This window comes from Amblyomma americanum, chromosome 4, assembly GCF_052857255.1.
Source record: "Amblyomma americanum isolate KBUSLIRL-KWMA chromosome 4, ASM5285725v1, whole genome shotgun sequence".
Taxonomy (NCBI): Eukaryota; Metazoa; Arthropoda; class Arachnida; order Ixodida; family Ixodidae; genus Amblyomma; species Amblyomma americanum.
In genome coordinates, this window is record NC_135500.1 from 210,202,231 (window position 1) to 210,229,690 (window position 27,460).

The 27,460-nt window shown below is 47.2% G+C and overlaps 1 protein-coding gene and 1 long non-coding RNA gene across 2 annotated transcripts; both read left to right on the top strand.

Annotated features, from left to right (window-relative positions):
* The first annotated feature begins 14,553 nt into the window (after nucleotides 1-14,553).
* LOC144130001 (uncharacterized) lies at nucleotides 14,554-21,050 on the top strand. The gene is made up of 5 exons (XR_013313932.1): nucleotides 14,554-14,562; nucleotides 16,439-16,549; nucleotides 20,723-20,767; nucleotides 20,902-20,976; nucleotides 21,042-21,050. It is a non-coding gene; the product is annotated as an uncharacterized LOC144130001 (long non-coding RNA).
* Nucleotides 21,051-21,610: 560 nt separating this feature from the next.
* On the top strand, nucleotides 21,611-24,738 carry LOC144127552 (uncharacterized). Its single transcript, XM_077660545.1, has 3 exons — nucleotides 21,611-21,680; nucleotides 22,528-22,581; nucleotides 23,878-24,738. The coding sequence occupies exons 1-3, from the start codon at nucleotides 21,666-21,668 to the stop codon at nucleotides 24,493-24,495; spliced, it is 687 nt and encodes a 228-aa protein (XP_077516671.1). The 5' UTR covers nucleotides 21,611-21,665; the 3' UTR covers nucleotides 24,496-24,738.
* The last annotated feature ends 2,722 nt before the right edge of the window (nucleotides 24,739-27,460 follow it).

Consider the following 27,460-nt stretch of genomic DNA (forward strand, 5'->3'; position numbering starts at 1 on the left):
TTCGTTAAAATTGCCTTTCGTAAACTTTTGACTTATCTGCCGTTGTACGGGAATAGCTAAATTCGTCAAAAGGAAAAACGCAACGTATACCAATTAACTGCGCTGCAGGTGTCGAGGCTGTCGGAGCTAAAGGGGGGGGGGGGGGGAGGGGGGGACCAGCCCCGACGGTGTCAGATTTTTCAAGCGCTCTATGCGCACGCGCTGCGATGTGAACGGGCGCCGAATTATTCGTCGTCGACTCGAGCAGGGCGACTTTTGAGAGGAGGCCTGAGCGAGACGCGAAGAGCGCTACAAACCTGCACGGAGAAATTCTCCGGCTTTAGATCGGACCGCGCCAGAGAATTACGATACTATTGCGCAAACCGTGGCAAATTGTTCAACAAAGCTGCGTATCTCTATTTTCAAGCACGATGTGGTGGGCCCCATGCGTCGACCCAAAACATACAACACTACTGTTGACTCTGTAAACCATCGCTTTGGGGCGCATGGCCACAAAAACGATTGCTCTATTTTTTTTAAGCGAAAATCTTCACTACGCTAGGTAAAGCAGTCGTCGCGTAGGCCGGAGAATGACCTTGAACTACCTTCAGCCCAACCACGTTAGCCGTGTATGACCATATGTGGTACAGTTATGGTGTCCCCTGACTTTGACCCTTGAGCTTTAGTTGACCTTTGACATTTGGTGACCTTTGGGTTGACCTTTGACCTTAAGAACATCCGATGAGGTGATGTGAAGCCACGTGCTGACATCCGATGGGGGTGTCGTAAGACCGTGTGATACCACGTCATTGCCACGCGGTCTGGTGGGTGTGCACAGTACGGCTGTCGCGAGCGGAGCTGCCATGGACGAGCCTCAGACGATTAGAAAGCGTGCTTGCTTTTCTCTGAATTCCAGGGTTAGCCAAGTTAAGCCACTGGCAATTTTTTCTTCGTCCTTAGCTTTTCGGATGGGTGGCCCGAAGTTGCGTGGACACCCCTGATGCGCACACGTCTACCGTGGTAAGAGGTGTTTTTTTTGCTCACTCGAAGCGTTCTTGTATAGCGTGCACACATGTCGTGTGGAGAGTTCAAACCGCGACTCGTAACGGCGGAAGTCGCTGTCTTGCCGTTCTGCAATCATTGTTGCTCTCTTCCATTAAAGCATACGGTTATCCACAACGATAAAAAGGATGTCAGAGCGAAGGATTTTTTTTTTTGGGGTGGGGGAGAAAATGGCGCAGTATCTGTCTCATATATCGTTGGACACCTGAACACGCCGTAAGGGAGGGGATAAAGAAGGGAGTGAAAGAAGAAAGGAAGAGAGAGGCGCCGTAGTGGAGGGCTCCGGAATAATTTAGACCACCTGGGGATCTTAACGTGCACTGACATCGCACAGCACATGGGTGCCTTAGCGTTTTTCCTCCATAAAAACGTAGCCGCCGCGGTCGGGTTCAGAACCCGGGAACTTCGGATGAGTAGTCGAGCGCCCTAACCACTGAGCCACCGCGGCGGGTTGTCGGCTACTGAAAAGTTTCGATATGCGCTGGTTGGCTCATATGCTTCGTGAAAAACAGCTGTGATGCATGCCGGTACATCCATGATTGTGTTACATGCAGTTAATTTTCTTCGTTACTGTTCTCCGCCCCCGGTGTGTACAGTGCCTTCCGAGAAACAGCATAGTCTTTAAAGTCAGCGTCTTTCACATACTTTTCCCCGTAATAGTCTGTGCGATGTATTTCCGCGGCAATCTAAACATTTCCTGGCGTGTTTCATATTGCTTCCGCTCCAGTTTTCTATACTCGTCGCAGAATTTGTCATCAACTCTGCAGTTGTTGGCATTGAGGTAAGGAATACTCAAGATCCGATTTAAGGGTACCACGCGGAAAGCCTTAATGGGTTCCTTCAACGTCCTGTGTCGTCTTTACGTATCACTTCGCAGACACGGGCACTGGTCTTGATTTAATTTTTATCTATTTCGTTATTTTAATTTTTTGACGATTTTATTACCGTTTGTATTTCTTTATTTCTTTTTTTAATACTGTAGATTAATGAGGAATTGTGTAGCGACATACTTACTGCTGTATGTGTGATCGTTGTGTAGTGTTTGAATTGCCGCGCGAGGTGATGCGGTTTCTGACGTCACGGCCCCCCTAGGGCACCCGATTTTTTCTACATGACAAAAGCAACGCCAACAACTACGGTGGTTTCTCCGCTGAACTGGACCCTTAACGCAATTGCGTTAAAATGTACTTCGGTGGCTTTTTTTTTAAAGCATCGCGGTCATGGCGTAGTGGCTCAAGCACTTATAGTCGATGCTAGACAACAAAGACTTTTAGTATAGCGTATACCGCCTACCATCACCGTTTACCTGCACGTGCACTATACTGCGGCTGGTGGCAGCGGTAAGCGGGGACGGTAGGCGGCGAACTACGCGTGAAAACCCTCTAATCAAAGCAAGCCACGTTAACAGATAACAACCCTTCAAAGGGAGCGTGCCGAAGCAACATTGGTACGTAAATTACGATTATCTTTATGTAGCCGATACCCAAAGAGGAACTGTACGGAAAATTCACCAGGCGTCAACCTTTCTGTTAACGCGATCGGAATGTCTGCCATGGCTTGGGTGGTGCGAAATGCTTACTCCAGTCGGAGTGCTTAGTAACTCTAAGAAAGGGTTTGGAATGTCTGTGGCGTTTGGGTCGCTGTATATAGAGCGTGTTTCACCTGAGACTTTACACAATTCTTAAAAATAGTCTTTTTTTCAGCATAGCATTGTCAGCGCTTAATTACATCATAATACAGCTAAGACTGAATCTGAACTAAATTTGAATAGCTAACTTTTTAGCTATTACTGTTAAACTGCTTAATTACTGAGGAGGCTTGTAGATCACCGTAAATAGTGTTCATATTAGCTTTTAGAATTTCGCGAATGCGGTTACCCTCGTCGTAGTAGCCCAACGAATTTCAGCTATTTCGACTAGTTACGTGTTCTGGAGAGGTTTAATAGAAAGATGACTGACGCCAATCAGGTTAATTTTTGAAAAACACGACGTTTCGGGACCGGCTCGGTCCCTTCTTCATGGTGTGACTACGGGCGGGGCGCAGCTTGGCTTTTAAGCCCTCGTGTTGAATACCTCCGGGTCAATGGCCGCAAACCATAGATGTAAGACGAAGGAAGTGTCCCCAGGGAGCGATTAACATTCCTTCGTGTCTGTTGTATGTGCCACGACTCCAGCAGAAGCCTCCTGCGCTGGTTAGCTTCGGTCTCCAGTAGAATAGTGCCTGTCGAAGTCAATTCGGTGGTCATATTCCTCGCAGTGTTCGGCCCACCGCGCTGCGCTGACGGTTCATTTGTCGGACGTCCGCTTTGTGTTGCCTCATTCTTTCGGCGAAGTTCTTCGTTTCCCCCACTTACGAGGCCGGGCAGACTGAGCAGGGAATCTTGTATACAACCCCTTGGGCCCTTTCTCTTGGGTGACGGTCTTTCGGGCGGGGGAGGAAGCGTCCGATGGTGGTAGCCGGTTTGTGCGTTGTTAGCACCCCTTCTTTACCGATAATTCGAGGTTAGCGGCCATTTACCCGGAGGTATTCAACACGAGGGCTTAAAAGCCAAGCTGCACCTCGCCCGTAGTCACACCAGAAGAAGGGACCGAGCCGGTCCCGAAACGTCGTGTTTTTCAAAAATTAACCAGGTTGGCGTTTGTCATCTTTCTACTAAATTAATTTTGCCAACCAGACACACTTCTGTCAAATGTTTTCTTTGTAGTCTGGAGAGGTTGCTCTGCCTGCAAGCTTCTCGAAACGCATATATTTTGGCGCGATGTAGCTAAAATTTGTTCGGCCACAGCGCCGAGGTTGAACGCGCATTCGAAATTGATATAACTTACGATAGGCTAAACGCCTCTCAATAATTAAGGACAGTAACAGTAATAGTTAAAAAGTTAACTGTTCAATATTAGTTAAGAACACATCTAATTAGAATATCTGAGCTATGTTCTGCAGTGTACTACACCGCTGACAGTGCCATGCCGAAAAAAGCGCTTGTGACTCAAAGAGCCCATTTTTAAAAATGTATAAAGTCTTAGGTGAAACAGCCTGTATGCACTCGCATTAGTGCCATGGATAAGCAACAGTGAATTCATTTAGGCAGAAGTGCTGAAGCGGCCGGATGCAGTAATGGGGCACGCCAGTGGGGCTGAAAAGGTAGAGGCAGGGGGTGGGCTAGGATAGGCAAATGACGCCGACGTCTTGATGATTTTTGCCTAATGTGCCGTATACAGCCATCGCTGTAAAACTAAGAACTTGTTTCACCGGCAGTAGTCAGCAAGCAGACAGTTATTTATTGACCAGCTAAGCGTGCACAACAATAACTGGGCATTATTGACCAAACTATTTTGTTAGAGTAAAAACAAATCAGCACCATAAGCTGTGCCTCAGCCGCGGTCCTCTCCTTTCAGTTGTCCATCAACATCACCATCATCATCAGCCAGACTACGCCCACTGCAGGCAAAGGCTTCTCTCATGTCTCTCCATTTGGTACAATTTTAGTTCCGAATGTGTGCTACGACACTGATCGATATATCAACTGTTCCGCCTATAGCAGCTTGTTAAACGGCAACATCAATTACAATTTCGCGCAAGCACCCACATGATTATAAATTCCAGGATGTAGCGGTTCCGTGTTTAAAACAAGTTACTATTTTATCTTAGATTATGCTGCTGATGTGCCTCTACGGGTACAGCATGGCGATAGCTTCACAGGAAGAACGAGAGCTAATGCTGGACCAAATGGCAGTCTCGTCGGAGCAGACCTCGCCGCCACCCCCAGTAGCGGAATTACCACCGCCTCCACCCCCGCCTCCACCACCACCACCGCCACCCCAGAAGAAGGCCAAGCAGAAGCGGAAGCCACGGCCGCAGCCCATACCGGAGCCGCAGCCGGCACATGCAGAAGTCGAGTACGACAACGACAGGATGAAAGAGCAAACGCCTCAGCCAAGGACGTTTCCCAGAATTAAATCCGCCTTCAATATCATACGTGGGGCACCCCAACAACCCTGGCTCCCGTTACCCACGTCTCCTGAACCCAACCCTTCTTCACGCAGGGCTTCTTCACGCAGACCTTCCGCGAACAAGCCTCCGCGCTTAAATATCAAAAGCTGGTTCGGGTCTCCAGGTCATAGGGCTCGACGGGCGCGAAAAATTCCAGTGGAACTAAGCGAAGAGAGATCAGGACGACTTGAACGTATGAGAGCGCCTGAGCTTGGTCCAACAACATCAGCCGATGCACAGCCACAATCAGCCGATGCGCTGCCGCCCCAGCCCCAGTCAGCCGATGCGCTGCCGCCCCAGCCCCAGTCAGCCGATGCGCTGCCGCCCCAGCCCCAGACAGCCGATGCGCTGCCGCCCCCGTCAGTCGATGCGCAGCCACAATCAGCCGATGCGCATTCCCACTCAGCCGATGCGCAGCCACAATCACCCGATGCGCAGCCACAATCACCCGATGCGCTGCCACAATCAGTCGATGCGCAGCCACAATCAGTCGATGCGCAGCCACAATCAGCCGATGCGCAGCCACAATCTGCCGATGCGCAGCCACAATCTGCCGATGCGCAGCCACAATCTGCCGATGCGCAGCCACAATCTGCCGATGCGCAGCCACAATCTGCCGATGCGCAGCCACAATCTGCCGATGCGCAGCCACAATCTGCCGATGTGCAGCCACAATCTGCCGATGTGCAGCCACAATCTGCCGATGTGCAACCACAATCTGCCGATGTGCAGCCACAATCAGCCGATGTGCAGCCACAATCAGCCGATGCGCAGCCACAATCAGCCGATGCACAGCCACAATCAGCCTATGCACAGCCACAATCAGCCGATGGGCAGCCACAATCAGCCGATGTGCAGCCACAATCAGCCGATGGGCAGCTACAATCAGCAGATGCACAGCCACAGTCAGCCGATGCGCTGCCACAATCAGGACCCTCCCAAAAGCAAGATGAAGGCTTGGATACGGCGCAAGATGCTGAGGTGAAGCCGTACGTGCAAATAAGAGCCATGTTCGAGCCCTCACTCGGAGCAGGGAGACCGGGCGAAGCGTCGGCTTGGGTTCCTCCCTCTCCTAGACGACCGGTGCATACCAGCACAAGTGGCCTACGGGCACCTTGGGTGCGGGGCATTGCCGCCCAAATCGAGAGGCAGTTGCAGCAGCGGATAAGATCGCCGAGACCACACTTTTTTAACGTTTCGATGGGAATGCGGCGCGTCGCAGCATCGGACGCTCCGCCTGCTAACTTCAACTACTTCCGTCTCAGGGAACCACGCATGGCAGCAGGTCCTTCACTACCGCTGCCACCAGTTTTGGAAGACCGTGCCAGTTTTGACCATGTTCGACTCATGGGGGAGGCCATCGGCGCTGAAGTAACAGTGAGACCGCAGCTCTTGCTGCCAACGCCCACGGAAGGAACGGCCCGAAGAACGGCAGGTGAAGGGGATGACCAAAACAGGCCCGAGCCGCGGCCGGATCCTAGGCTAAAAGCCCTGCAGTCTGTGCTCATAAACGCCAGCTTCACTCCTCTGGTGATGGACGAAGCGCAGCTGGAGAGACCGGTAGACTCCGCCGAGCGACTGCCTCCCAAAACTGGCAAATCGCAAGAAGACGTGGCTGGACAACCGCCGATGCCGTCGCCCCCATCGCCATCGGTACCACCATCCCCGCCGCCATTGCCGCCGCCACCGCAACAAGCGCGGCGGAGGAGCGAGCGATTCTTCTTTCCATTCGGTGAATCGGCCGCTAAAATAAAGGCTCGATACTTGCCGACACATGCGTTTCTAGGAGGCATTACGCAGTACCGAACTTTGCCGGGAGCGCAAGGACTACTGCAGGCGCAGCAACCTCCGAGCTCCGAACGTCTGCTGCCGCCAGCTGCAGCCCAATCGGAGGCACCACAGTTGCCAGAAAGGGTTGCTGAAGGTGCGCCGCCAGCTGCAGGTCTCCTGTTGGAGCCACAGGAGCCTAAAGCGCCAGCTAGCGTTGAACATCTGCCTCCGGCTGCAACCACCCTGCAGCAACCGCAGCAGCCGCAAGAGCCCGCTATGCCAGAGGACCTCCCACAGCCTTTAGCGCCTACGAAGGAGTACGAAGAGCTGCAGCAACCTGTCAGCACTAAGGAGGTGTCACAGGATGAACGCAAACCCTCCGCTCAGTAACTTGGCGTGATGTCGCGTGGATAGACGCTATAGTTTTGCGACTAAAGACAGGGTCTGAGAAAACTGCTTTTAGCGATGACCTGCGGAATGCAGTGGCGCTTAATGTAGGGCGTAGTCGAAGAAAGGGCTGCAGACGTTTTGTGTGCCACGCGCAGACATCCGGACGCTGCTTGGAATACTGTGTGCACTGCAGCGTGTCCCGCTTGTGCATATGGGCTCAACTTAATCGTTCACTTAAATAAAAGCGCTGTATTTGTCATGCCGACTCGGTTGTGGCCGTTGCACCTCTGTAATGCACGTTTTGACCAACCGGGAAAGTTCGCTCGGCATATTTGTTATCTAGCAGCGCAAGTGTTGTGGTGCCGGGATGCGCCTTATTGGACAAACCCCACTGGTGCTCCAGAAAAGATTACCCAGGTAAGCTCTGCTCACAACTACAGATGACTAAGTTTTCGTGGGGGAATTTCGGGGTTAGCATACGGGGAAGGCAGCGGTTTCATATGAATCAGATTTTAATTCGGCGCATTTGAGAAAATTGTGCCTTCGAAAGAAATGAAAGATAGTCCCTTTTACCGCTGCAATTACAACATTCTGCAGTCGCTATGCGCGGAAAACTTAGTGTCTTGTTCGCGCTGCTTCAGAAACGTTTAAAATTTTCAGAGGTTGTTCGAAGTCGGTAAAAGTAGATTCAGAATAACGCGGTAATGTTTTGAATGCCGAAAAGAGATCCTGGCGTCGAAGCAAGACACAGTGGCACACCGCGGCTCTACAGCTGGGCGTGCAAAAACAGCATGGTGGTAGCAACGCAGACGGATAAGGCTAGCTTCCGATTTCAGAAGCACCAAATATGCTGCTTTACTCATCATCGCCGCTCCCTGTCGAATCAGGTAGGTTGGACGAAACTCTACATGAATTTGCTGAGGTTACCTCTGAGCTGCATCCATGAAGACAGCCAGACAATTACTGCGCTATTTCTCTTTTTCAAAAGCCGAATACCAAACCTTTCTTTACGCTTCACCAGTAAGGGGGAAAAAAAGGAAATCATAAAGATAGAAACACAGCAGCGCTGGCCTATTCGTTTGAGCATCCGCCTCGCATGTGGTAGGTGCTGGGTTTCAACCACAGCGCCGCCGGGTACCTGCCCGTTTTTCAACGAGTATAATCTATTCCCCGGCCTGGTGCTCGGCTTTTCAGGAATGAAATCTTTGGGAGAAGGGTGTTGGGCCGCCCGATTCCGACAGATCATATATCTATGCGTCGCAGCTATAAATCCACCGACATATAAAGCCCATCTGTGGTCCCGCGCCTCCCGCAGGCCTCTGCAGTGGTACTTCTCTCGTAGAAATAAAAACAACGGGGCACTAGACCACGGCTTCCAGGGGCGAGCGGAGATTCTTGAAGACAAACCGCTTCTGCTAACAGAATGGTGGCAGGAGGACGCGCCCATGACACCTATTAAGATTATTGCCTATATACTCGAAATCGAAGCGATGGTGGCGCCTGCTGTATTGGTAGGCGAAACGTTACACCTAGGATTACCACAGTAACGACATGGAATCCTTCCAGCTTACTTCTAAATTTCTTCGAAGGTTTCGTTTGTAGGGGTGCATTTATTATGTGTCCTCGGAGACGCTGTGTCGATCTTGCAGCGTATTCAGGCGTAGCGAGCCCCCACCCCTCAATAATGCCCTGTGGGCCATGAGGGTATCTAAAATAAATAAAATAAATAAATAAAAGAAAGTGGGGCAACTTCTTTGTCTTCAAGAGCAGCGTAGTGTCGGCGCATGCCGGTAGCGTAACCGGTGACAGTTGATACACTACACTTTCTAAGGATGATATTATAAGCTCCCTTCATGGTGGCGATTGTCCCGTAAGGATTCGTTGAGCCGCCGACATATTGCGACGCGGGGATATACATCTGTTCACATTACAAGTTAGGTGACGCAGCTACCACCAGAAAGAATGCTATTGGCCAAAATAGGCTGCGCCTTGGTTAAAAGATTCGGCGAAAGCCGTCATTGGTCGCAAATTTGACGCGAAGGAGGCGGCTACTTTGCGCTGACGGTTCCTTCACTCTAAACGCGAATACGCCTATATGGGAGTAAAAAAGGGAGTTACCTGTCCTCCAGCGCGCACCCTTTTACAAGGAAGACAGTTTACTCCCTTTCTACTTTCTTTTTAGAGTGTACGCTCTCCCCGCTGCACGGCCTTCCAGCACGAACCTCGTCCGAGATGGCAGTGCAAGGTTCGCCCGCTTCGGCGAAGACACCGTGGTTGTGCGTGTGTGTGCGCGCGTAATGTATGTAAAACTGTAATTACTCTTAATTTTCTTTCATCATTATGGCTGCCTTATTTTACCTTGCACTGAACCGTTCACTAGCCGCACGGCTACCAGTCCAAATATTTTTTATGCACTGCCTTGCACATTCGAAAATAAAGAGTGATTTGACTTTGAAACTAGACGGCTGAGTAAATAAATAAATGAAACGTATATTGTGAGTGAGTTCTTTGAGGTTGATCTAAAATTTCTAAAGTGCCGTGATAAATTCTCGAATTGTAAAGAAAAAAAAAACAGCACAATTATGGAGCCGCATTGTTTCCTTTTCTTTCTCTCTGGGCAGCGAACGCCCAGCCCCATCAACACCACATCCACGCCTTGTTTTATGTGCCAGCGCAACAAAGCAGCGTCGGCTGTGCCGCAGTGCAGGTGACACTGCGGAGCGTTTACGCCAGGTCTTCGACGTAACAGTGCGACCGAAGTGAAAGGACAGCCCCGGGCTTCCATGGCTAGGGCGGTCGTTCTCAACATTATCGTCGTTGGCTGTTTTGTAAGTCACATCGCTGCACACTTGGACGATAGTTTGGCAGGTCTTCTGATAGACATGAATCGTCTAGTTTAATGAACTGTTTGCTCGTGATATCAACTTTTACCTGAACGGCGCGTGGAAAGGTTGATTGGTTGGTTTATGGGGGTTTAACGTCCCAAAGCGACTCAGGCTTTGAGGGACGGCATAGTGGAGGGCTCCGGATAACTTCAGCCATCTGGGGTTCTTTAACGTGCACTGACATGGCACAGTATATGGGCATCTAGAATTTCGTATTGATTGAATGCGACAGCCGCTGCCGGGATCGAACCCGCGTCTGTCGGGTCAGCAGCCGAGCGCCATAACCACTGGGCCACCGCGGTGGCACCGTGCCGAAAGGGAGGCTCAATAATAATAATAATAATAATAATTGGTTTTTGGGGAAAGGAAATGACGCAGTATCTGTCTCATATATCGTTGGACACCTGAACCGCGCCGTAAGGGAAGGGATAAAGGAGGGAGCGAAAGAAGAGAGGAAGAATAGGTGCCGTAGTGGAGGGCTCCGGAATAATTTCGACCACCTGGGGATCTTTAACGTGCACTGACATCGTACAGCACACGGGCGTCTTAGCGTTTTTCCTCCATAAAAACGCAGCCGCCGCGGTCGGGTTCGAACCCGGGAACTCCGGATCAGTAGTCGAGCGCCCTAACCACTGAGCCACCGCGGCGGGGCGGAGGCTCAAATGCAAACTGCAGTAGCTGCGCCATTAGTTTGACCAGTGCCTCAGTTACCCGTATCTGTGGCTCTGCGGCGTTTCCCTGTACGGAGCCCGAGTTCACGGGTTCGATCGCAGCCGCGCCGGCCGCATTCGCATACATGCGAAAAGCAAAAAGCCCGTGTTTTAAGACTTACATGCCCATTACAGAATCCCAGCAGGTCGAAATTAAACGAGAGTGCTCAGTTCCAGCGTTCATCAGTCGGGGGTTGATCTATGTGTTGCTCTTGGATGGGATGGTTGGGGGGCGGGGGTTCATTTGAAACATGTATCTCGTGAACTTTTTTTGTGAAAAAAATGTGCTTCAGCATGGTTTTTCTAAGCAAAATTCCTAGCATGTCGAAGGGGGACCGGGCAGGGGGGGCGTCAGTGCCTATATTACATATTTCGACAAGTGGGCCAGATAAACAGAGCCATTTTGTCGAAACATTGGACAACGTAGGCTTCCCTAACCCCTCCCCCTTGTTCATCTTCTCTCCTTTATCTTTACCGAATATATTATCTTCGGCAAGTATAAATCAGTTAATATCATTTGTGTGTCTTTATACTTAAACCGGTCGCCGCACAGTATGTCATCGTCGTTTCGGCGTGGTACAACTGAAATTTTGGGAGGCACACTTCCGCAATACATTTTGTGCGAATTGCTTCGTCGCTTTCATTGATGCAACCGGCACAGAGGCGCGTTGAGAACATCTCATATTGATTAAATAAAAGTGCTAACCGAATACGCCCTTTATATAAAACATTCCGTCGTGGGCATATTTTTGCAGTGACTGCTGCCAAGAACAACAATTATCAGCGTTTTTTTTATTATAGAATGGTAGTCTGTGGAAAACAATCTGGGATGACCAGTTTTTTGAATTGCATAAATTTCAGTTCACTAGCGGGAGCGCGCATGTACAAGAAAGGAAGCAGGACGCGCGAGAGAGAACAGGACAAATAAAGAGATATATTCTAGAACTCCTTCACTTTTTTTATTGGACAAGAAATTTGCGCCATTGTAGCTTCTCCTTCCTTATCTAAAAAAAAAGCTTGGGTATCTGAAGCCTGTCGGGCAACAGGCGCAAGCTTGATGTGCTTAGAAATTTTTGTTTTGTAGCGATGCCTACATTACGGTATCACTTCGAACCTTCAGCGTGGCAGCGCCGTGGCTGATCACGCGGTTGGTCACGTGACCAGCCACGTGGTGCGGGCGCGGCGCGCCGGCGAAACCCAGAGCCGTATATTCCGAAGTGATCATATTGCCACGAAGAAGACGAAGCTGACAGTGGCGCGGGACGGAGCGCTAGCACCCCCCCCCCCCCCAGGCCAGCGGCCATTAAAATCATATCTCTCTGCCATCGTTCACCGCGCCTCATTCTTCGGCTGGCCGCCACATAACAATAGGACAATGACCATTGGTTACCTGACCTTGACATTTGACCTTGACATTTGATTTGAAACAGTAGAGAGCATGCATGCTTAACAGAGCTTTCGCTCGTATAACTAGGTTCAAGCCAAGAGCAAAGTTGAACCCCAGCCATTTTATTTTTCAGTGCACCAACTGTTACCTGGTTCTAGAGAACTCAAAGGCACTTGCACAAGGAAACCGGCTCCGTATGAACATGCGCAGAGAGCACACGAACACCTTCCGTGGTGAGTACCCGTGACACTGGTTAGCTTTTCAGCGCTCCTCTAATTTAGGCTTTGTTGAGACTATGGCGCTGGGTATGATAAATTTCCCAACGTGTTTCATTAACATACACATAACCCGGTGCAAGAGCAAGAGTCGCTTTTTGTTACGAACAACATGGCTTTGGCGTATACGTAAGCTTGTAAGAGACGTGAATGAGGTACTGTCAGGGAAGCATATATCAGCACTAAGTTGCTCCTTACCTGATGCCGATAACACCCCTTTTTTTTTTCGGGATGAAAGAAGGCGTGCAGCGCCTCAAATGTTCTGCAAGATGTGATAAGCAGATAGGAAGGAGACGCAACTATATTGTAAATATATGCAGCGGTCGCTCGCGCGCGGTTATTATACGGAAAGTGCCTGAACACTTGCCCGCGAACGGCGCGAACTGGTTCGCCTTTTTTATGTTTTATAAATGTTGTAAATATTGCGTAAAGCTCTCCTATTTCCCTTATCACTAACGCTTCCATCTGTACTTTTTTTTGCTATACTCTGCCTTTTCCTTTATTTATGCTGGCTGCACCTCAGGTGCTGAAGATATTAGATAGCAATTGCCGCGCCTGCACCAATATCTTTCAGTTCCTTTTTTCCTAGTAATAAACCGTTACTACTGCTGCTACTACTACTAGACAACCTCACCACTAGTAATATTCCCAGACTGTGCGGTCTAACTGCGAGAAGCGCTGGGAGCCACTGCCGTCAGTTATCATCGCACGGTTTTAATTTTTTTAAAGCAGCAGGCTTCATATATTATTGTCAGGCAGGAAGTGAACGGTTACTTTTTTTTTTTTAGAATGGTATAGCATTCGCCTTTACTTGTAACTGAAGTTGCCCTGGCGCAGTATATCAGTAACTAGATTATGAACACTTCAATGCGCTTTAGCCGATTATTTTCAATACTCTATTTCCGACCCGTCCAGCATTCATCCATGGCGATTCATCGATTCAGTTTAGTTTATACGGGCTTAACGTCCCAAAGCGATTCAGGCTATGAGGGACGCCGTAGTGAAGGGCTCCGGAAATTTCGATCACCTAGGGTTCTTTAACGTGCACAGACATCGCACAGTACACGGGCCTCCAGAATTTCGCCTCCATCGAAATGCGACCGCCGCGGCCGGTATCGAACCCGCGTCTTTCGGGCCAGCAGCCGACAGCCATAACCATTCAGCCACCACGGCGGCGCTGATTCGTCGATTCAGTGCATGCTTTATGGTGACATAATGATGGCTACATTCGGTCCTACTCCAACCGTAAAGCGTTGTGAAGTTAATAGAATTTGCATGAGTCGGCCAAGGGGCCGAATTTAGAGCATTTTTGTGCGAAAGAGCGGGATTCGAGGCCAGCTGACTAACCATCTGCGAATGCAACCTCGATATGGTACAGTCAGTGCCTCAGCCAAATTCGGGCTGTTACTCTTGTTGAGGGCTTTATGATTTCGGCCTCTGATCTTTGGCAAAGCCTGCCATCTCCCTCACAAAACTGCGCTGGTTTTGTGAGACAGTGTTAACAGTTACTTTTATTGTGCTTCCTGTGTAATACCTCTCACAATGGTGCTCTCTTTTGGACTTCGTCCTAAATGTGTCGCAGGCCTGGCCGCCTTGGCTGCCGTGCTGTACGTAACCATATTCTCCTCCACTCTGAGCTGCATCTCCGACGCGGTCTTCCTCTGCTCCCAGTGTACCGTAAGTGTTCCCAATACAACCGAATTCAATTCAATTTATTTCCACATTAACATCCACAGACAGTGTAGACAGTGGGCTAAAAGCCATAAAGCAGGGCTTGAAGCGTTTTATGCATTTCTATCTATCTAGTGATCCCACTAATTGCAGTTGGCTCCGCTTGTCTCCTCGACCATGTTATATACCATTGGAACAGGAAAAGAAAAGGCGCGAAGAAAGAGCGATGACATGAAAGTGTCCAAATGTAGATGTGTGCGTCTTGTCTCCTCGTTGTTTTTCTCTCACGTTGTATTTTCTGCTGCTTCAAAGATTCGAAATAGACTCGTCGAAACCGGTGTTTTGGCACACCACAACTCGCAATTCGTCATTTCGGTTCAGAATTTTGCGGTTTTTGTCATGGCGAAAATAATGTGACTTTTTGCTTTCCTCTAATGGGCAAGGTACGTACCACAAGTCATACCTTGACTTAAAACGACATCACCTGTCACCATGTATAATTGTGTATTAATCAGAATGCTATTAGGCCCGCATGCATTCCGTACATGTCCTGGAGACGTGAGTCTTTCATCCCTTTTGGAGCACCTGTTCATGATGATGGGGTGTGTTCGTGCTTAGCTATAGCATAAAAGCTGAAGCGATGTCAACGAGCAAGAACTTTTGGCACCTCAAACGGTTTTCCTGTGTGAAAACTGGACCCACATTGCCGTTTGTTGTAATAATTGATTAATTATTATTCAAAAATTAATCATGAACTTCTAATTAAGAAGAAGTCATTAAACAGGATGCATGTACTGTCAAATATACAGGCAAGATATCACGAAAGTTCTTGTTCCCCTGCACAGAGCTTGACTTATTAGTACCTCACCAGTCACCACCTCTACTGTTCCTGGCTTCTTGAGTCGCGAAGCCTTGAATTTTCCGCACGCCTGTCAATCAGTGACAGTGGTCTTACTTTCATTTAAAACCAACTTTAGTTCTGATGGTTGTTAAATATAAGTTCTATATTCAAGTGTACTGTGAGTTAATTTCCTAAAATACATAACGTACGAATATATATCGTTCAGATGCAAGCAGACATTTCTTGCACGCGTTCCTCGGCTATCAGCTGTTTTGATACAGATCAACGATGTGCGCAAAACATTCGATGAACCACATACACGATAGAAACACAAGGACTGGCGCATCTGAATCACCATGCACCAACTAGGCCCAACAGAAGTGTTATTGAAGTATCAACTGGCTTCGCAGCAACTGTACTCTTGTAGCCTAATATAGTTAGCGTTCAACCACGTTCTTATCTATCTAAACGATATATATATATATATATATATATATATATATATATATATATATATATATATATATATATATATATATATATATATATATATATATATATATATATATATATATATATATATATTAATTAGTGAATGGCTTTGTCATTTACCAGCTAGCGAGCGGATGCCAAAGCATCCTCTATAGATGATGAAATCATTAGGAGAAATTGTGGCGTTAGACAGCCAATCCTCGCAAGCCTATTTCTGTTAAGCTCTTTTATTTGCGAGCTCTTTCTACCGTGTTTTCAAGGCCATCCCAAGAATGCACCCTCTGGAATGTCACCCATTAACGAAGGCTGGGTGGACGTCAGCAGATGCGCTTTTTCTTCTTAAAGCTGCGTGTCGTATTGGGCGTGATTTGGCGGCAAATACAGCTAAATTTTTTTTTGACCACTACGCTTTAGTTTGGTAGGTCAGTATGATTCTTATTTTTTTGCTTACTTTATTACTTTTACCGTTTACATTGCAATGTCGCCGGGAGATACATCACTGCAGTCAAAAGTGTCTTGCTGATTGACAAATAGCCTTTGGCAAGCATATCACATCTGAATCTTCTTGTACAACAGAACCAAAGAAGAAAGAAGAATTTATCAACGGCCACTTATAGCGTAGCTCATATGGGTCGTCAATACAAATTATGTCGCTTTTGCTCTATTTATCAGCTCAATGAACCAGGCACTGTCAAAGCGATGTTTCATTGCATATGTTCAAACCTAGCGGAAAACAATTATATTACACTCGTAGGTTTGGCTCAAATGGTGCGAATGAAGGCACAGACAGAGAAATTAAGCACCTATGAAAAAGATATACACGGACGTTGTGTCTCCGTGCGTATCTTGCATTTCAGTTGCTAAGTACGTACATATTCGCGCTCTTTGAAGATTTAACCATCAAGATCTTAAACTTAAAAAATCAAAAGTAGTGTGTACTAGGCTCAGTCATTCACTCATATGTGATATACCGTCGAATTTCGCAGGGAAACCAGGCATGCGTGAAGGCATTCTTGCTCTGGAATGCATTCGACATCGTGGTCACCTTGGTGTGCGACGTGGCGCTGTATTACCTGGTTCAGACCGTTACCAACGAGGTAAGTTTTACATAACAGACACGCATAACGGCACAATAGAACGCACCATGGTGCTCAGTGGCGCCACAGTGCGATTCACATTTCTCAGCTCTCTTTCAATTCGCTGCGGTGTAAGTTTTTTAAAACATTGCTGTACCTGAAATTTATATTAGTGCAATGTATTCAAAGGAATCACGAGAGGTGTTGTAGATTTCCATAACGGGAATAATGTCTCATTTGCTCCGACCTGTGCGCAGCAATACGGCTACAAGCAAAAGCTATGCAGCCTTCAGAGAAACTCCGTAGATAAAAAAAAATCCGTACCGCTCCGAGACTTGAACTAGGACCACCGCATATCGGGGCACTCGCTCTACTAACTAAGCTCACCGATATAACTAGTAGACAGCAAGGTGAGGCCGAATTGATCAAAAACTCGTAGCTGGAACTGTGTTAGTCGGATGTATTTAGGGGCAATCCGCCAAAGTGGAGTGTATTTAAAGTTAAAAAGTACACACTAAAAATGAACTTTATGCAATTCCGCAGTTTTTACAAGCATGAACTGTATTAAATCGTTAAGGTTTAGCAAGAATAACTATTATAAGTTCGAGTTAATAACTAGTAGACAACAGTGATAACGGTCCTGCATTTACGTTTTTTGTGTGCTTGCTCTCTGACGAGTTAATCCTACCTTAAATAGCGGCGTTCCCGTGGTCTGACTACATCATTGGGGGAATGCAATGGTCTTTGGAAATTTCCAATATAAGTTTCAAAATACAAAAAGCTCTAAAGAACTATACTTGGAGCAGTCAGATAAAATAACGAAACAAACGAGGCTTACCGACTCCTCGAATGAGGTGTCTTCGGAAATGGTGTTCTTTGACTGTTAAACATCCTGCGACATATAAAAAAAAAAGTTTTCACCGTTATAGAATACGTCTGCTATGGCGCTTACAGAATCCTTGTGAATCACTATCGTCACTCAAAGCACGTCGGGAACGACAACAGCACGTGTGACAGCACCCGCGTGAGGTACATGCTGGCCCTCCGGTTTTACTGGCTTCACAGCTTTGCCCTGTGCAAAAAAAAATAATAATAAAGAGCTTGCACCAAAATATATACAGTCGGCGCTAGCCGCTCCGTGTAACTTTCCAACGGCCATGAAAAAAAAATGCGCTATATGGTGTCATCACTGGTCGGTCCGGTTCACCTCGTCACTCTCGTTAAACACACGGTGACGTAAGTGCAGCTCGAGGCGCATACTTATTCCTTTCCCTTTCTCAAGAAACGCTTCCCAGCTCCAGGCAAATTCACGGTGAGGCTCCGTGGCAAGCTTACTCAAGTGGACTTATTGGGAATGCAGGACAGACGAACTGGCATCGTGTTTTTAAAGAAGACATTTTCAGTATACAACTTGCTTTTTATTGTTTCATACGACCGAATGAAAGCGCTAAGGCTTCAGTGTGGCTCTAAATATGAAAAATACGGGGAAAGTGTTTATCTGTACTGCCTTATGTATGATTTCGCTTCTTTCGAATAAAGGACACAATGGGAATCAAATAAAACGAGCGAAGGAGTACAGGCCCGGCTCAAAGTCACCTGATGTGGCAGCAACATTAGTGACCACAATTAAAAAAATGCTGTCCGCAGGACCTTTGACGTAAGCGCTCGAGCCTGAAATATTCGATGTTGTTTTTAATAATGGCGACGCGCTTGCAAAAGCACTGATAGGGGCCGTTCCACATGCTGCGACTAGAATGAAAATATTCCATGCAGCCGGTGACGTCGCAATGAGAATTTCGCTCAGTCACATGCAACGCCTACACAGCGAATTCGGGTGGAGCGACCCGCAGGGTTGTTTGATATTTGCCTAGGCAACCCGTGGATAAGCTAGCTAGTAACGCAACAACGAATTTGTTTAGGTTGTTCTAATCAGTGTGCGTTTAAATACAAGGCAATATATCATAGGTTTTGATTAAAATAGACAACTTTGCTTCCTCCGCGGCAACTCCTCACACGTGACTCAACGTCGCACACTCCCCGTTGGTCAGTCACAGAGGAAGCACACCGCTATGTTGCGTTTGAATTCCAACAGGACGGAAACACGTTACAAGCCATCGGTGGCTAGACCGAGGCTATCTTCTGTCGCAGACCGACGATATTCGCAACGTCGGGAGGCGAAAATCGCAGCATGTGAAACGAGCCTAACGCGGGTAACCGCGGTCAGCCGCTGCTGTAGACATTTGCACTACTTACAACCTGATTGAGCACGCGTACATTTTGGACTGTGCCGCGCCTGCGCAGTAGCTACTTCCGTAAAATCCGCGAATTCGGACGCTGCTGCCACAGCCCAGAAACAATATGGCAGTGGCCAGTTTTGAAAAAGTGCACAGGGGTGCAGCTCTATAAATTTTTTTTTGAAGCTGCGGGGCGCACATGTGAGGAAATTCGACACACGATGTAGTAGTATTTTCTCGATACAATGCTTACTTTATAAAAAAAATACTACTACATCGTGTGTCGAATTTCCTCACACGTGCGCTCGATACAATGCTTACTTTATATACCCGCCGCGGTGGCTCAGTGGTCAGGGCGCTCGGCTACTGATCCGGAGTTCCCGGGTTCGAACCCGACCGCGGCGGCTGTTTTTATGGAGGCAAAACGCAAAGGCGCCCGTGTGCTGTGCGATGTCAGTGCACGTTAAAGATCCCCAGGTGGTCGAAATTATTCCGGAGCCCTCCACTACGGCACCTCTTCTTCCTTTCTTCTTTCACTCCCTCCTTTATTCATTCCCTTACGGCGCGGTTCAGGTGCCCAACGATATATGAGACAGATACTGCGCCATTTCCTTTCCCCCAAGAACCAATTATTATTACTTTATATTGGTCCCTTTGGCGCCAGCCATTCACCTAGTTGATGCTAATTTGGTGGCAAAAAATTACAACTTCCGACTTCAAGAACTGGATGTTCTTCGTGCAACTTCACCCACTGAGTGTGAAAGACTGAGAAAAGGCTGCCATTAATTTGCAGCGCTGAGCCTTTGCCTCGATGGCAAAATTTTTTTTTAATTAATTGGTTTTTGGGGAAAGGAAATGGCGCAGTATCTGTCTCATATATCGTTGGGCACCTGAACCGCGCCGTAAGGGAGGGAGTGAAAGAAGAAAGGAAGAAGGAGGTGCCGTAGTGGAGAGGGCTCCGGAATAATTTCGACCACATGGGATCTTTAACGTGCACTGACATCGCACAGCGCACGGGCGCCTTAGCGCTTTTCCTCCATAAAAACGCAGCCGCCGCGGTCGCAAAAAAAAGGACAACTCGTGCTTTTAACATGTCTGCACTCAACTCTTTTCTACTTGATTTGGAACAAACTGGGCTGATATCCATGACTACTAGAAGCGCAAAATATCTTGAGGTTACGTATATATATATATATATATATATATATATATATATATATATATATATATATATATATATATATATATATATATATATATATATATATATATATATATATATATATATATATATATATATATATATATATATATATATATATACTATTACCGAAGCAGAAGAAATTTCGCCGAAGTCAGGATTTACGGCTTACTCTCCTGAGGTCGGTAGCGAGTCACAGTTCGGTGGCATTAACAGGCGTAGTTAGTACTGGATATATGGCGTATTTTCCGGGCGTCATTTATGAGTCTTAAAAAGCATAGTTACTTGATATATGGCTTACGTCACGGAGGTCTGGAGTGGCCCAGAGCTTAGTACACGATAATAGTGAACTGGGATCCTTTTTCCCGCGTAGTGAAAACTGCGCCCAAGATATTTGGTCGCAGAAGTGAATTTAAAAGGTTTCGTACTTCGGCCTGAACTCGAGGACATTTATCCAACTTGTATATAAGCAAGGATCATCGGGTCAAATGGAGGTTGGTTGCTTTTGCTTGCTTATAGTCAATACCGTTCTTAGGGTAGTCCCGCTTATAGATGGTATTTATTAGAAACTTACAAAAAGAACAACTTGCCCGTAATGGCCAATCTCCTTTTGTTTGGCACTCCTTGGCCAAAGATGCCCTTGCACCATAGAGCCCATTATCATCATCATCAAAAAGGAACACTGTTTGGCAGCAAAAGAGCGCCAAACGAGCACCATATAAAAATATAAACTGCGAACCTTGTCTTTTTCTTTTCAAGGGCTACAGGGCTTTGAAAGGCGCTACGGAAACTACAGAGGGAATTGTAAGCACGAATCATCTGCTCCCATTTCTTATTTCATATTTTGAACTGATTTTTATACAGTTATAATTTTTCATTGAACTCAGCCTTGGTGCGAATTTGTTTCTAACATCTTTTTTTTTTGCGCAACACTAAAGACGACTCTGCCGTGGGACTACACGAAACACAACGCGATGGAGGGATACTCTTCAGAGCTCGGCGCCGTTGATTCGGTAAGGAAGACCACGTGTGTATACAGAGTGTTGCACCCAAGTCTTTACACAATTCTTAAAAATAGGCTTTTTGAGTTAGAGGAGCGCTTTTTTCGGCATAGCATCGTGAGCGGCGTAGTACATCAGAGTACAGCTAAGGCGTGGTAACTAGCAGGCTGGTTAACTGGTTAACAAATTTGGGCTGCATCGCGCAAAAATACAAAATGCATGCGCTTTCGAGAAGCTTGCAGGCAAAACAATCTCTGCAGTGCACCTAACTCGTCGAAATCGCCAAAAATTGATGGGCCACAGCGCCGAAGGTAACAGCTTTTTCGAGAATTAAAAACTGATGTCGATATTACTTACGGGGGGCTACATACCTCTCAGTAATAAAGGAGCCTACCAGTAATAGTTAAAAAGTTAACTATTCAATATTGGTTAACCAACCTGCTAGGTAGCACATCTTAGCTGTACCATGCACTCTGATGTACTACACCGCTGATAATGCTATGCCCAAAAAGGCGCTCTTGTAACTCAAAACCCCACTTTTAAAAATTGTGTAAAGTCTAAGGTGAAACAGTCTGTACACTCCTCTGCAAGTAACGCTCGTTTCAGCTCTGGTAAATTAACTGGCCTTGAACTACACGCAGGACGACGGGACAACGGTTGAAGCCATTATTAGTACGAGAGAGTCGCATCCTCGCAAGGTCATGGCCTACATAGAGGTTTGTACTCAACCTTTATCTGAAGTTTTTCACCCGCCAGTTTGACTCGGCTACAATGACCTTCTGCTGCAAAGCGCTGCGTATCTGATTAGACAGCCGTTCGAGGCGACACAATCTTAATAGCAATGGAATTCAAATGCTCTGATGAAACGCGAAACTGATGTTTCATGAAATCCAAACCAAGCAGCTCTTTCATTAGATGGGACTGCTAAGATTAACAACGCACGATTTACGGCGTAGTTTAATATGAGTCATGACTGACAGGTGTAACGACGGTTCTTAAAATTAAACAACTTTTTTCGAGAAATGGTTGTTTCTATTTGTATATATTTTTTTTAAATGTCTAATATTTTTGCAGACTTCCTTATACGTGACCAAAAAAAAAAAACTCGTTCAATTTTGCTGGTCGCCAGTACTGTTTTGCGCGTGTGCTCGTCAGCAAGTACATAAAACAAGAAAAAGATTTGTAGATTCTTAGTGCCATCCCATGAAGACCTATCGGTAGAAAGTACCGCAGTAGCTTTACGCGACCAGTTTATCATCTCGGAAGGAAAAAAAAATAAAGATGAAGTGAGGAGGCGAGAGTGCACCTGAAAGGGTGTTCGATCACTCTGTAAGAGGATTTATCACTGTCAGAGCAGTTCATCAACTCAAGGTTCAGCAGTACTTGAATAAATTATAACTTCGTTTGACTACAGCTTTTTGCTTCTGTGTTTGTATCTGGTGAAACAGAGTCTCACAAAATGATGCACGTCATTCACCCTAACATACACCCTTTTCTGAACAGAATTGCTGTATTGTGTCGCCTAATCGAAACTGAGCAAAACGTGGTTTACTCTCGTTACAGACAATTCAGTTAAAGCCATCCCTTCTGCAAATTGTTCTCATAGCAATACTTAAGGTAAGCAGCCTTTTCCCTCTATTCAAAGAGGCCATCAGAGGTTAAGCGCGTATGGAGTGGAACAATGCCCTATAAAAATTCAGGAGTGAACTTACGAATTTTTGCACGCTGAGCTTCCAACAGAGCGAAGGAAGTATCTATCGGTTGCCGGCCGAGGATACAGCTTCCTTTGCGAACTTGAAAATGGCCCGTAAGTGCTGTCTGAATTCAGAGTGGGGAGTGAGGGGAAAAGAAGAGAGTGAGAGAAAGGGTCCCATGAGCTGACCTCCGGCTTTTCTCGTTCAAGAAGTTTTGCATGTTAACGTGGGAGCAAAATAGCCGCGTCATATAAGACGAAAGGCGTTTCCTTTATTACTCCTCGTTTCAGCTACTTTCGCAGAACATGTAAGGGTGGTTGTTTATGTGGCTCCCGACTGTACGCTCTATGATTTTTTTTTAAGGCTTGGGCAGAGGATAGGAGATTATATGCTATATTCTGTGACAACACGGCACATAGACGTCATCTGCCAAGCCAAATATTTTGCCAGATTTCTCCGGGTATCGTGTCGTGTTGCAACGGGCTTGCATCGCAGTAATACCGTTCAGATTTTCAACGCTATGTATAATTTTGTGGCTTACGTTCTAGATCTTATTTTCTGTTGATTCTTGCCTGATATAGAATATTTAAGTGGATGACACTGCTTATGCCAAGTGTGTTGTTTTCTGTGCAGCTCCCACCTACGGATGTACAGCCTCCCCTACACACACACACACTCACATGTGTAATGCCTATAGGCACGGCGAATAAATAAATATCCAGAACGTATCTAGAAACCAAAGTAATGCAGCACCAACGAACAAGCGAATCGGTTTCCTGGGCACCTCGAGCGCATTTGGGTATCTGTTTTGAAACAAGCAATCCTACCATTTCTGTCTTAATGACAGGAAATGGCGCATTACTACCGAAAATTCTGAGGCCCTCGCCAAGGATATCTGTCACTGCAATCGATTCCGTCTGTGCACGAACCCATTTCCACAACTGAGGAGCTGTACCTATACCAGGTATATGAAGTAACGTGGTAACCATTGAGGCTTCAGTCAAATGTCAGTGTTGCGCGCTCACCCACAGTAAACTTATACTACATGGACAAGGAACTTCGCTCAAATTTGCAGTAATACTTACGCGAAATCTTAGCAGGAAGGCACGCGTAAGTTGAGCACGCCTTCCCTATAACGCAGTACTCAGCGAACGACAGTGCACTTTCACTTACGAAGCGTTCTCCACTCAGCTACAAACACCACGCCCTCACGACGCAGATGCTCGTGCTGGCCATGTTCAAGCAGTACACGGATCTGCACGCACCAGTGGTGGACGCCACCAGCGACCAGGACACGAGCAGCGCCTCGCGCGTATCCTTGACGCAGATCACCGCCTGGAAGGCGGCCTACGCCCGGCGCCGTTCCACGCTGCACTCCATCCAGGAGCGCACCTTGCTGATGCAGGCCGAGGGCATCGGAGAGGCAAAACTGGCCCGCCCCACCGCGCCCCGGGCAGTCGGTCTGAACCCCGTCATCGAGGAGGACCCTCACCCGGACAACGACCTCAAGCACCCAGCAGATCATTCCAGTGACCACATTGGCCAGAACACTGAGGTGCCCGCCCCGCCGGCGTCCAGAGCAGCTGTCAACGACTTCGGCTCCACGACCAAGACGGCTCCGTTTATGGACGCCAGGGAGAAGACTGGCACGGGCAGCGACGGAGAGAGGGACGGCAGAAAGCCCGTTGACCAGCGCCGGGTCATATGCCTTCCCACGGCGAAAGAAGTTCCGGTGGCCGAAGAGCCCACCATTTCATCCAAGCTGTATGTCACGGCCGACGAGATGGACATTGCGGCGCGTCCGACCAGCGGGGCCGCTGGAAAGTCACCGCGTTGAACTAAACGTTGCGCCGACCGCGATTGTTGCAGAGACCGTGTGCCATTTTTATTTCGCCCTAAATGTTACCCTTACGTGTATATTAATAGCATATGCCATGGCAAAAGCTGTGAACTCAATATCTGTGCTATCGAACAATGGCCGAGGTGTCGGACTTTTCCTGAATATGCGTTTAACGTGTATAGAGGCAACAAGGGTTGTATACTTTGTTATGCTTTCGTAATCGTCAGTGGTCCACCCTGCCATGAGCGCAAATATACATGGTGGCGTGAAGTTTAATTGGGTCGCATGGCACGCTTTTTTACAATCACCGTTTTCTGCCGTAGTCCCTACTCGCACTCCCAACAGCCATTGTTTGTAATTGTGCACACACGATGCTCGTTAAGTAAGCGCGATACCCGTGCTCGTTTCTGCGTCTGTTACCTTCGGCGAGGAAACAGGACATACGAGGCAGCTGTATACATGTGCTGAAATTGGGTCCACGCGCAGCTTGCAAGTATTTATGTACCACACGAAAGAAAAATAAAAAAAAACGTGTAGAGCTAAGCTTATACCGTCTTAGCGCATGGATTAGCGAAAGCTGTTATAGCTTTGGATTTAGCCATTCAGCTCTACATTCTGCCCTGAAACCACCCTCAAACTGCGCATTCCTGCCCTCTCACAATATCCTCCTAAGCCGCTCCCACCCAACACCCTCTAGAGAATTTGTTCCACCCTCTCATTTTTTTCCCTTTCGCACTTGACCTCTCTGTCGTCTCCCATAAAAGTGGAGAGGGGGATTTTCATTTCTCCAATTTGCCATCTGCCGCGGTTGTCAGTTGGTGACCGCTGAACTTAGTTTGAATAAGTTAAATTCAGTTCAATTCAATCAATTTATTAAGTGAAATCAATTCACTAAGCAGCTAAGGGCTGACGGTGTAGATTCCAGGGTAGAACGCAGGGTTATATGGATAAATTAAAAACTTTATCAGCCTTCGCTTATAAAAAAAACCTTCCAGGCGTTTAGCCCTCTGCAGCAGGGGAGAGGGAGACAGTGTCCTCGCATACACCTTGAGACCACCCACTCAAGGTTCTCAAAATGGGCTGATGAGGCCTTCACTGTCCAGCGCAGACTGTCCAGTGCGCACTTCTCGGCAGACCTAAATGCTAACCTTCTCCCTTGCCAGGATTGAATCATGTAGGCGGGAATCGCTTGCACCGAAACCATTGAGCATTTCGTCTCGTGTTCCTTGTGTGGGTTCAGAAACGGGAATTCGCATAGGAAGACCACGGGTAGTCGACGCGGGTCGCGATGATGGAAGGTATATGAGGTGGTGTGAAGCATCCTGTACACAGGTGTCGTCTTCACACAATCGCATACGAGCGGAACTGATCCCAGACGGTACGCGTACGAAGCAATTCATTTTTGAAAGTAAAATAGTGGCACGCAATCAAGCTACAGCGATATGCTGCCTTGCATTGACACCGTACAATACAATGCAATACAAGCTTTGTTTTGCGAAAATAGAACGGACACGCAAGGCAGGCCTTCCCTACTTCACTACTTGACTGACAGTGCCCGGCGATCAGCTAAGAGCAAATGCACAGAAACTGAAGAAGCTCAAAACTAGCAAAAAAAAAGCAGAGAGAACTTCTTTGCGCTAACTTTGATAAATTAAAAACGAGGGATAACTTTCAGAAATCGTCAATAATACCTGGGTGCATTCTTCTACAGTACCCATAAATTTTCACTAAAGATATTCAGCCATCTAGATGGAAAAAATACTTGAACTTGTTCGTACGCAAAGTTGGCAAAAACCACCAGAGCGCGTTGATAGAGGAGTGCGTCTCCTCGGGATAAAAATTTTGGGGACTTAGGAATATTTTCTTTCTGGAAGCCAATAATAGCAGATTTGTGATTCCAGTAATCATGCAATGACAAAAAAGAAATGTGCGAGTAACGTAAGGCGCAGATGTCGACCGGCCACTGTTAACGCATTCTTATTTGAAATCATTCTTATCTGAAAGCGTCGCAAAATATTAATTAATTCCTGTTCTTCATCTAACCGCACAATGTCCACAATGAGCCACATCGAAACGCACTGCAAACGAAGGTATGGATATAAATATTCAAAAAATAATGTTATAGGGGAAATATTTTAATAGACCGGTTAATGCAAAATAAACATCATTTATGGGCGCACCACTGCGTGCGGTTTAGTTTGAGCTCTCTTTGAGCACGTGGTCTTCACCTAATCTTCTTTTCCATCCGCCGCACGCTTCCCGACCGGTGTCGCAGAGAGCCCGTCTCGTAACACCGCTTGCGTAAACGCACGGGTTGCAGTAATCCAGTATCTGACCGCACCAGACGCGGGCCTCCTTGTCGAGATGACTAGGGCGCGTGACTGTGCTCCTGGAGCTGTTCCAAGCTCTCACAGCTGCTGATCTGTTCGCCCTGTCGACCTCTACGTGACATAAGAAAGCACACCTTGATTTCTTATTACGAAAGCGTCGCCCAGTGTGGAGCTTCTGCTGCGCTGGATCCTGCACGGGTACTAATTAAGCCTGAGCTTTTCTTTTTTTAAGAAAAACAAAAAGCTGAAGGGCGCCGTTCACGTAACGTGACAAACTCAGAGCCGGCTTTTAAGAGGGCCATGTTCTGCAACGCTGTCGAGGTTATGTGTAAGGGGCTCGATGGATCGCGTAACCCGACGATCATGTAACCTTGCGATCTGATGACGTCATTTCATGAGCTCAGGTATATAACAGCTGAGGTTGTAAAAGAAAAATTTTAGAACTGTTTTAGGGTCTGGTTTAGGAACTAGTGTCAGTCGCTGAGAACGCACGTAGTCATGTGGAAAGAAAATTCTCTTTTCAGGCTCGACGAAAACAGGCTGGATAAAAGAAAGCGAATCACAATTTTCGTTTACTTTGAAAACACGTGCAGAAACAAGGCACGCCAGTTCATAAAATACGCCCGCGCAGT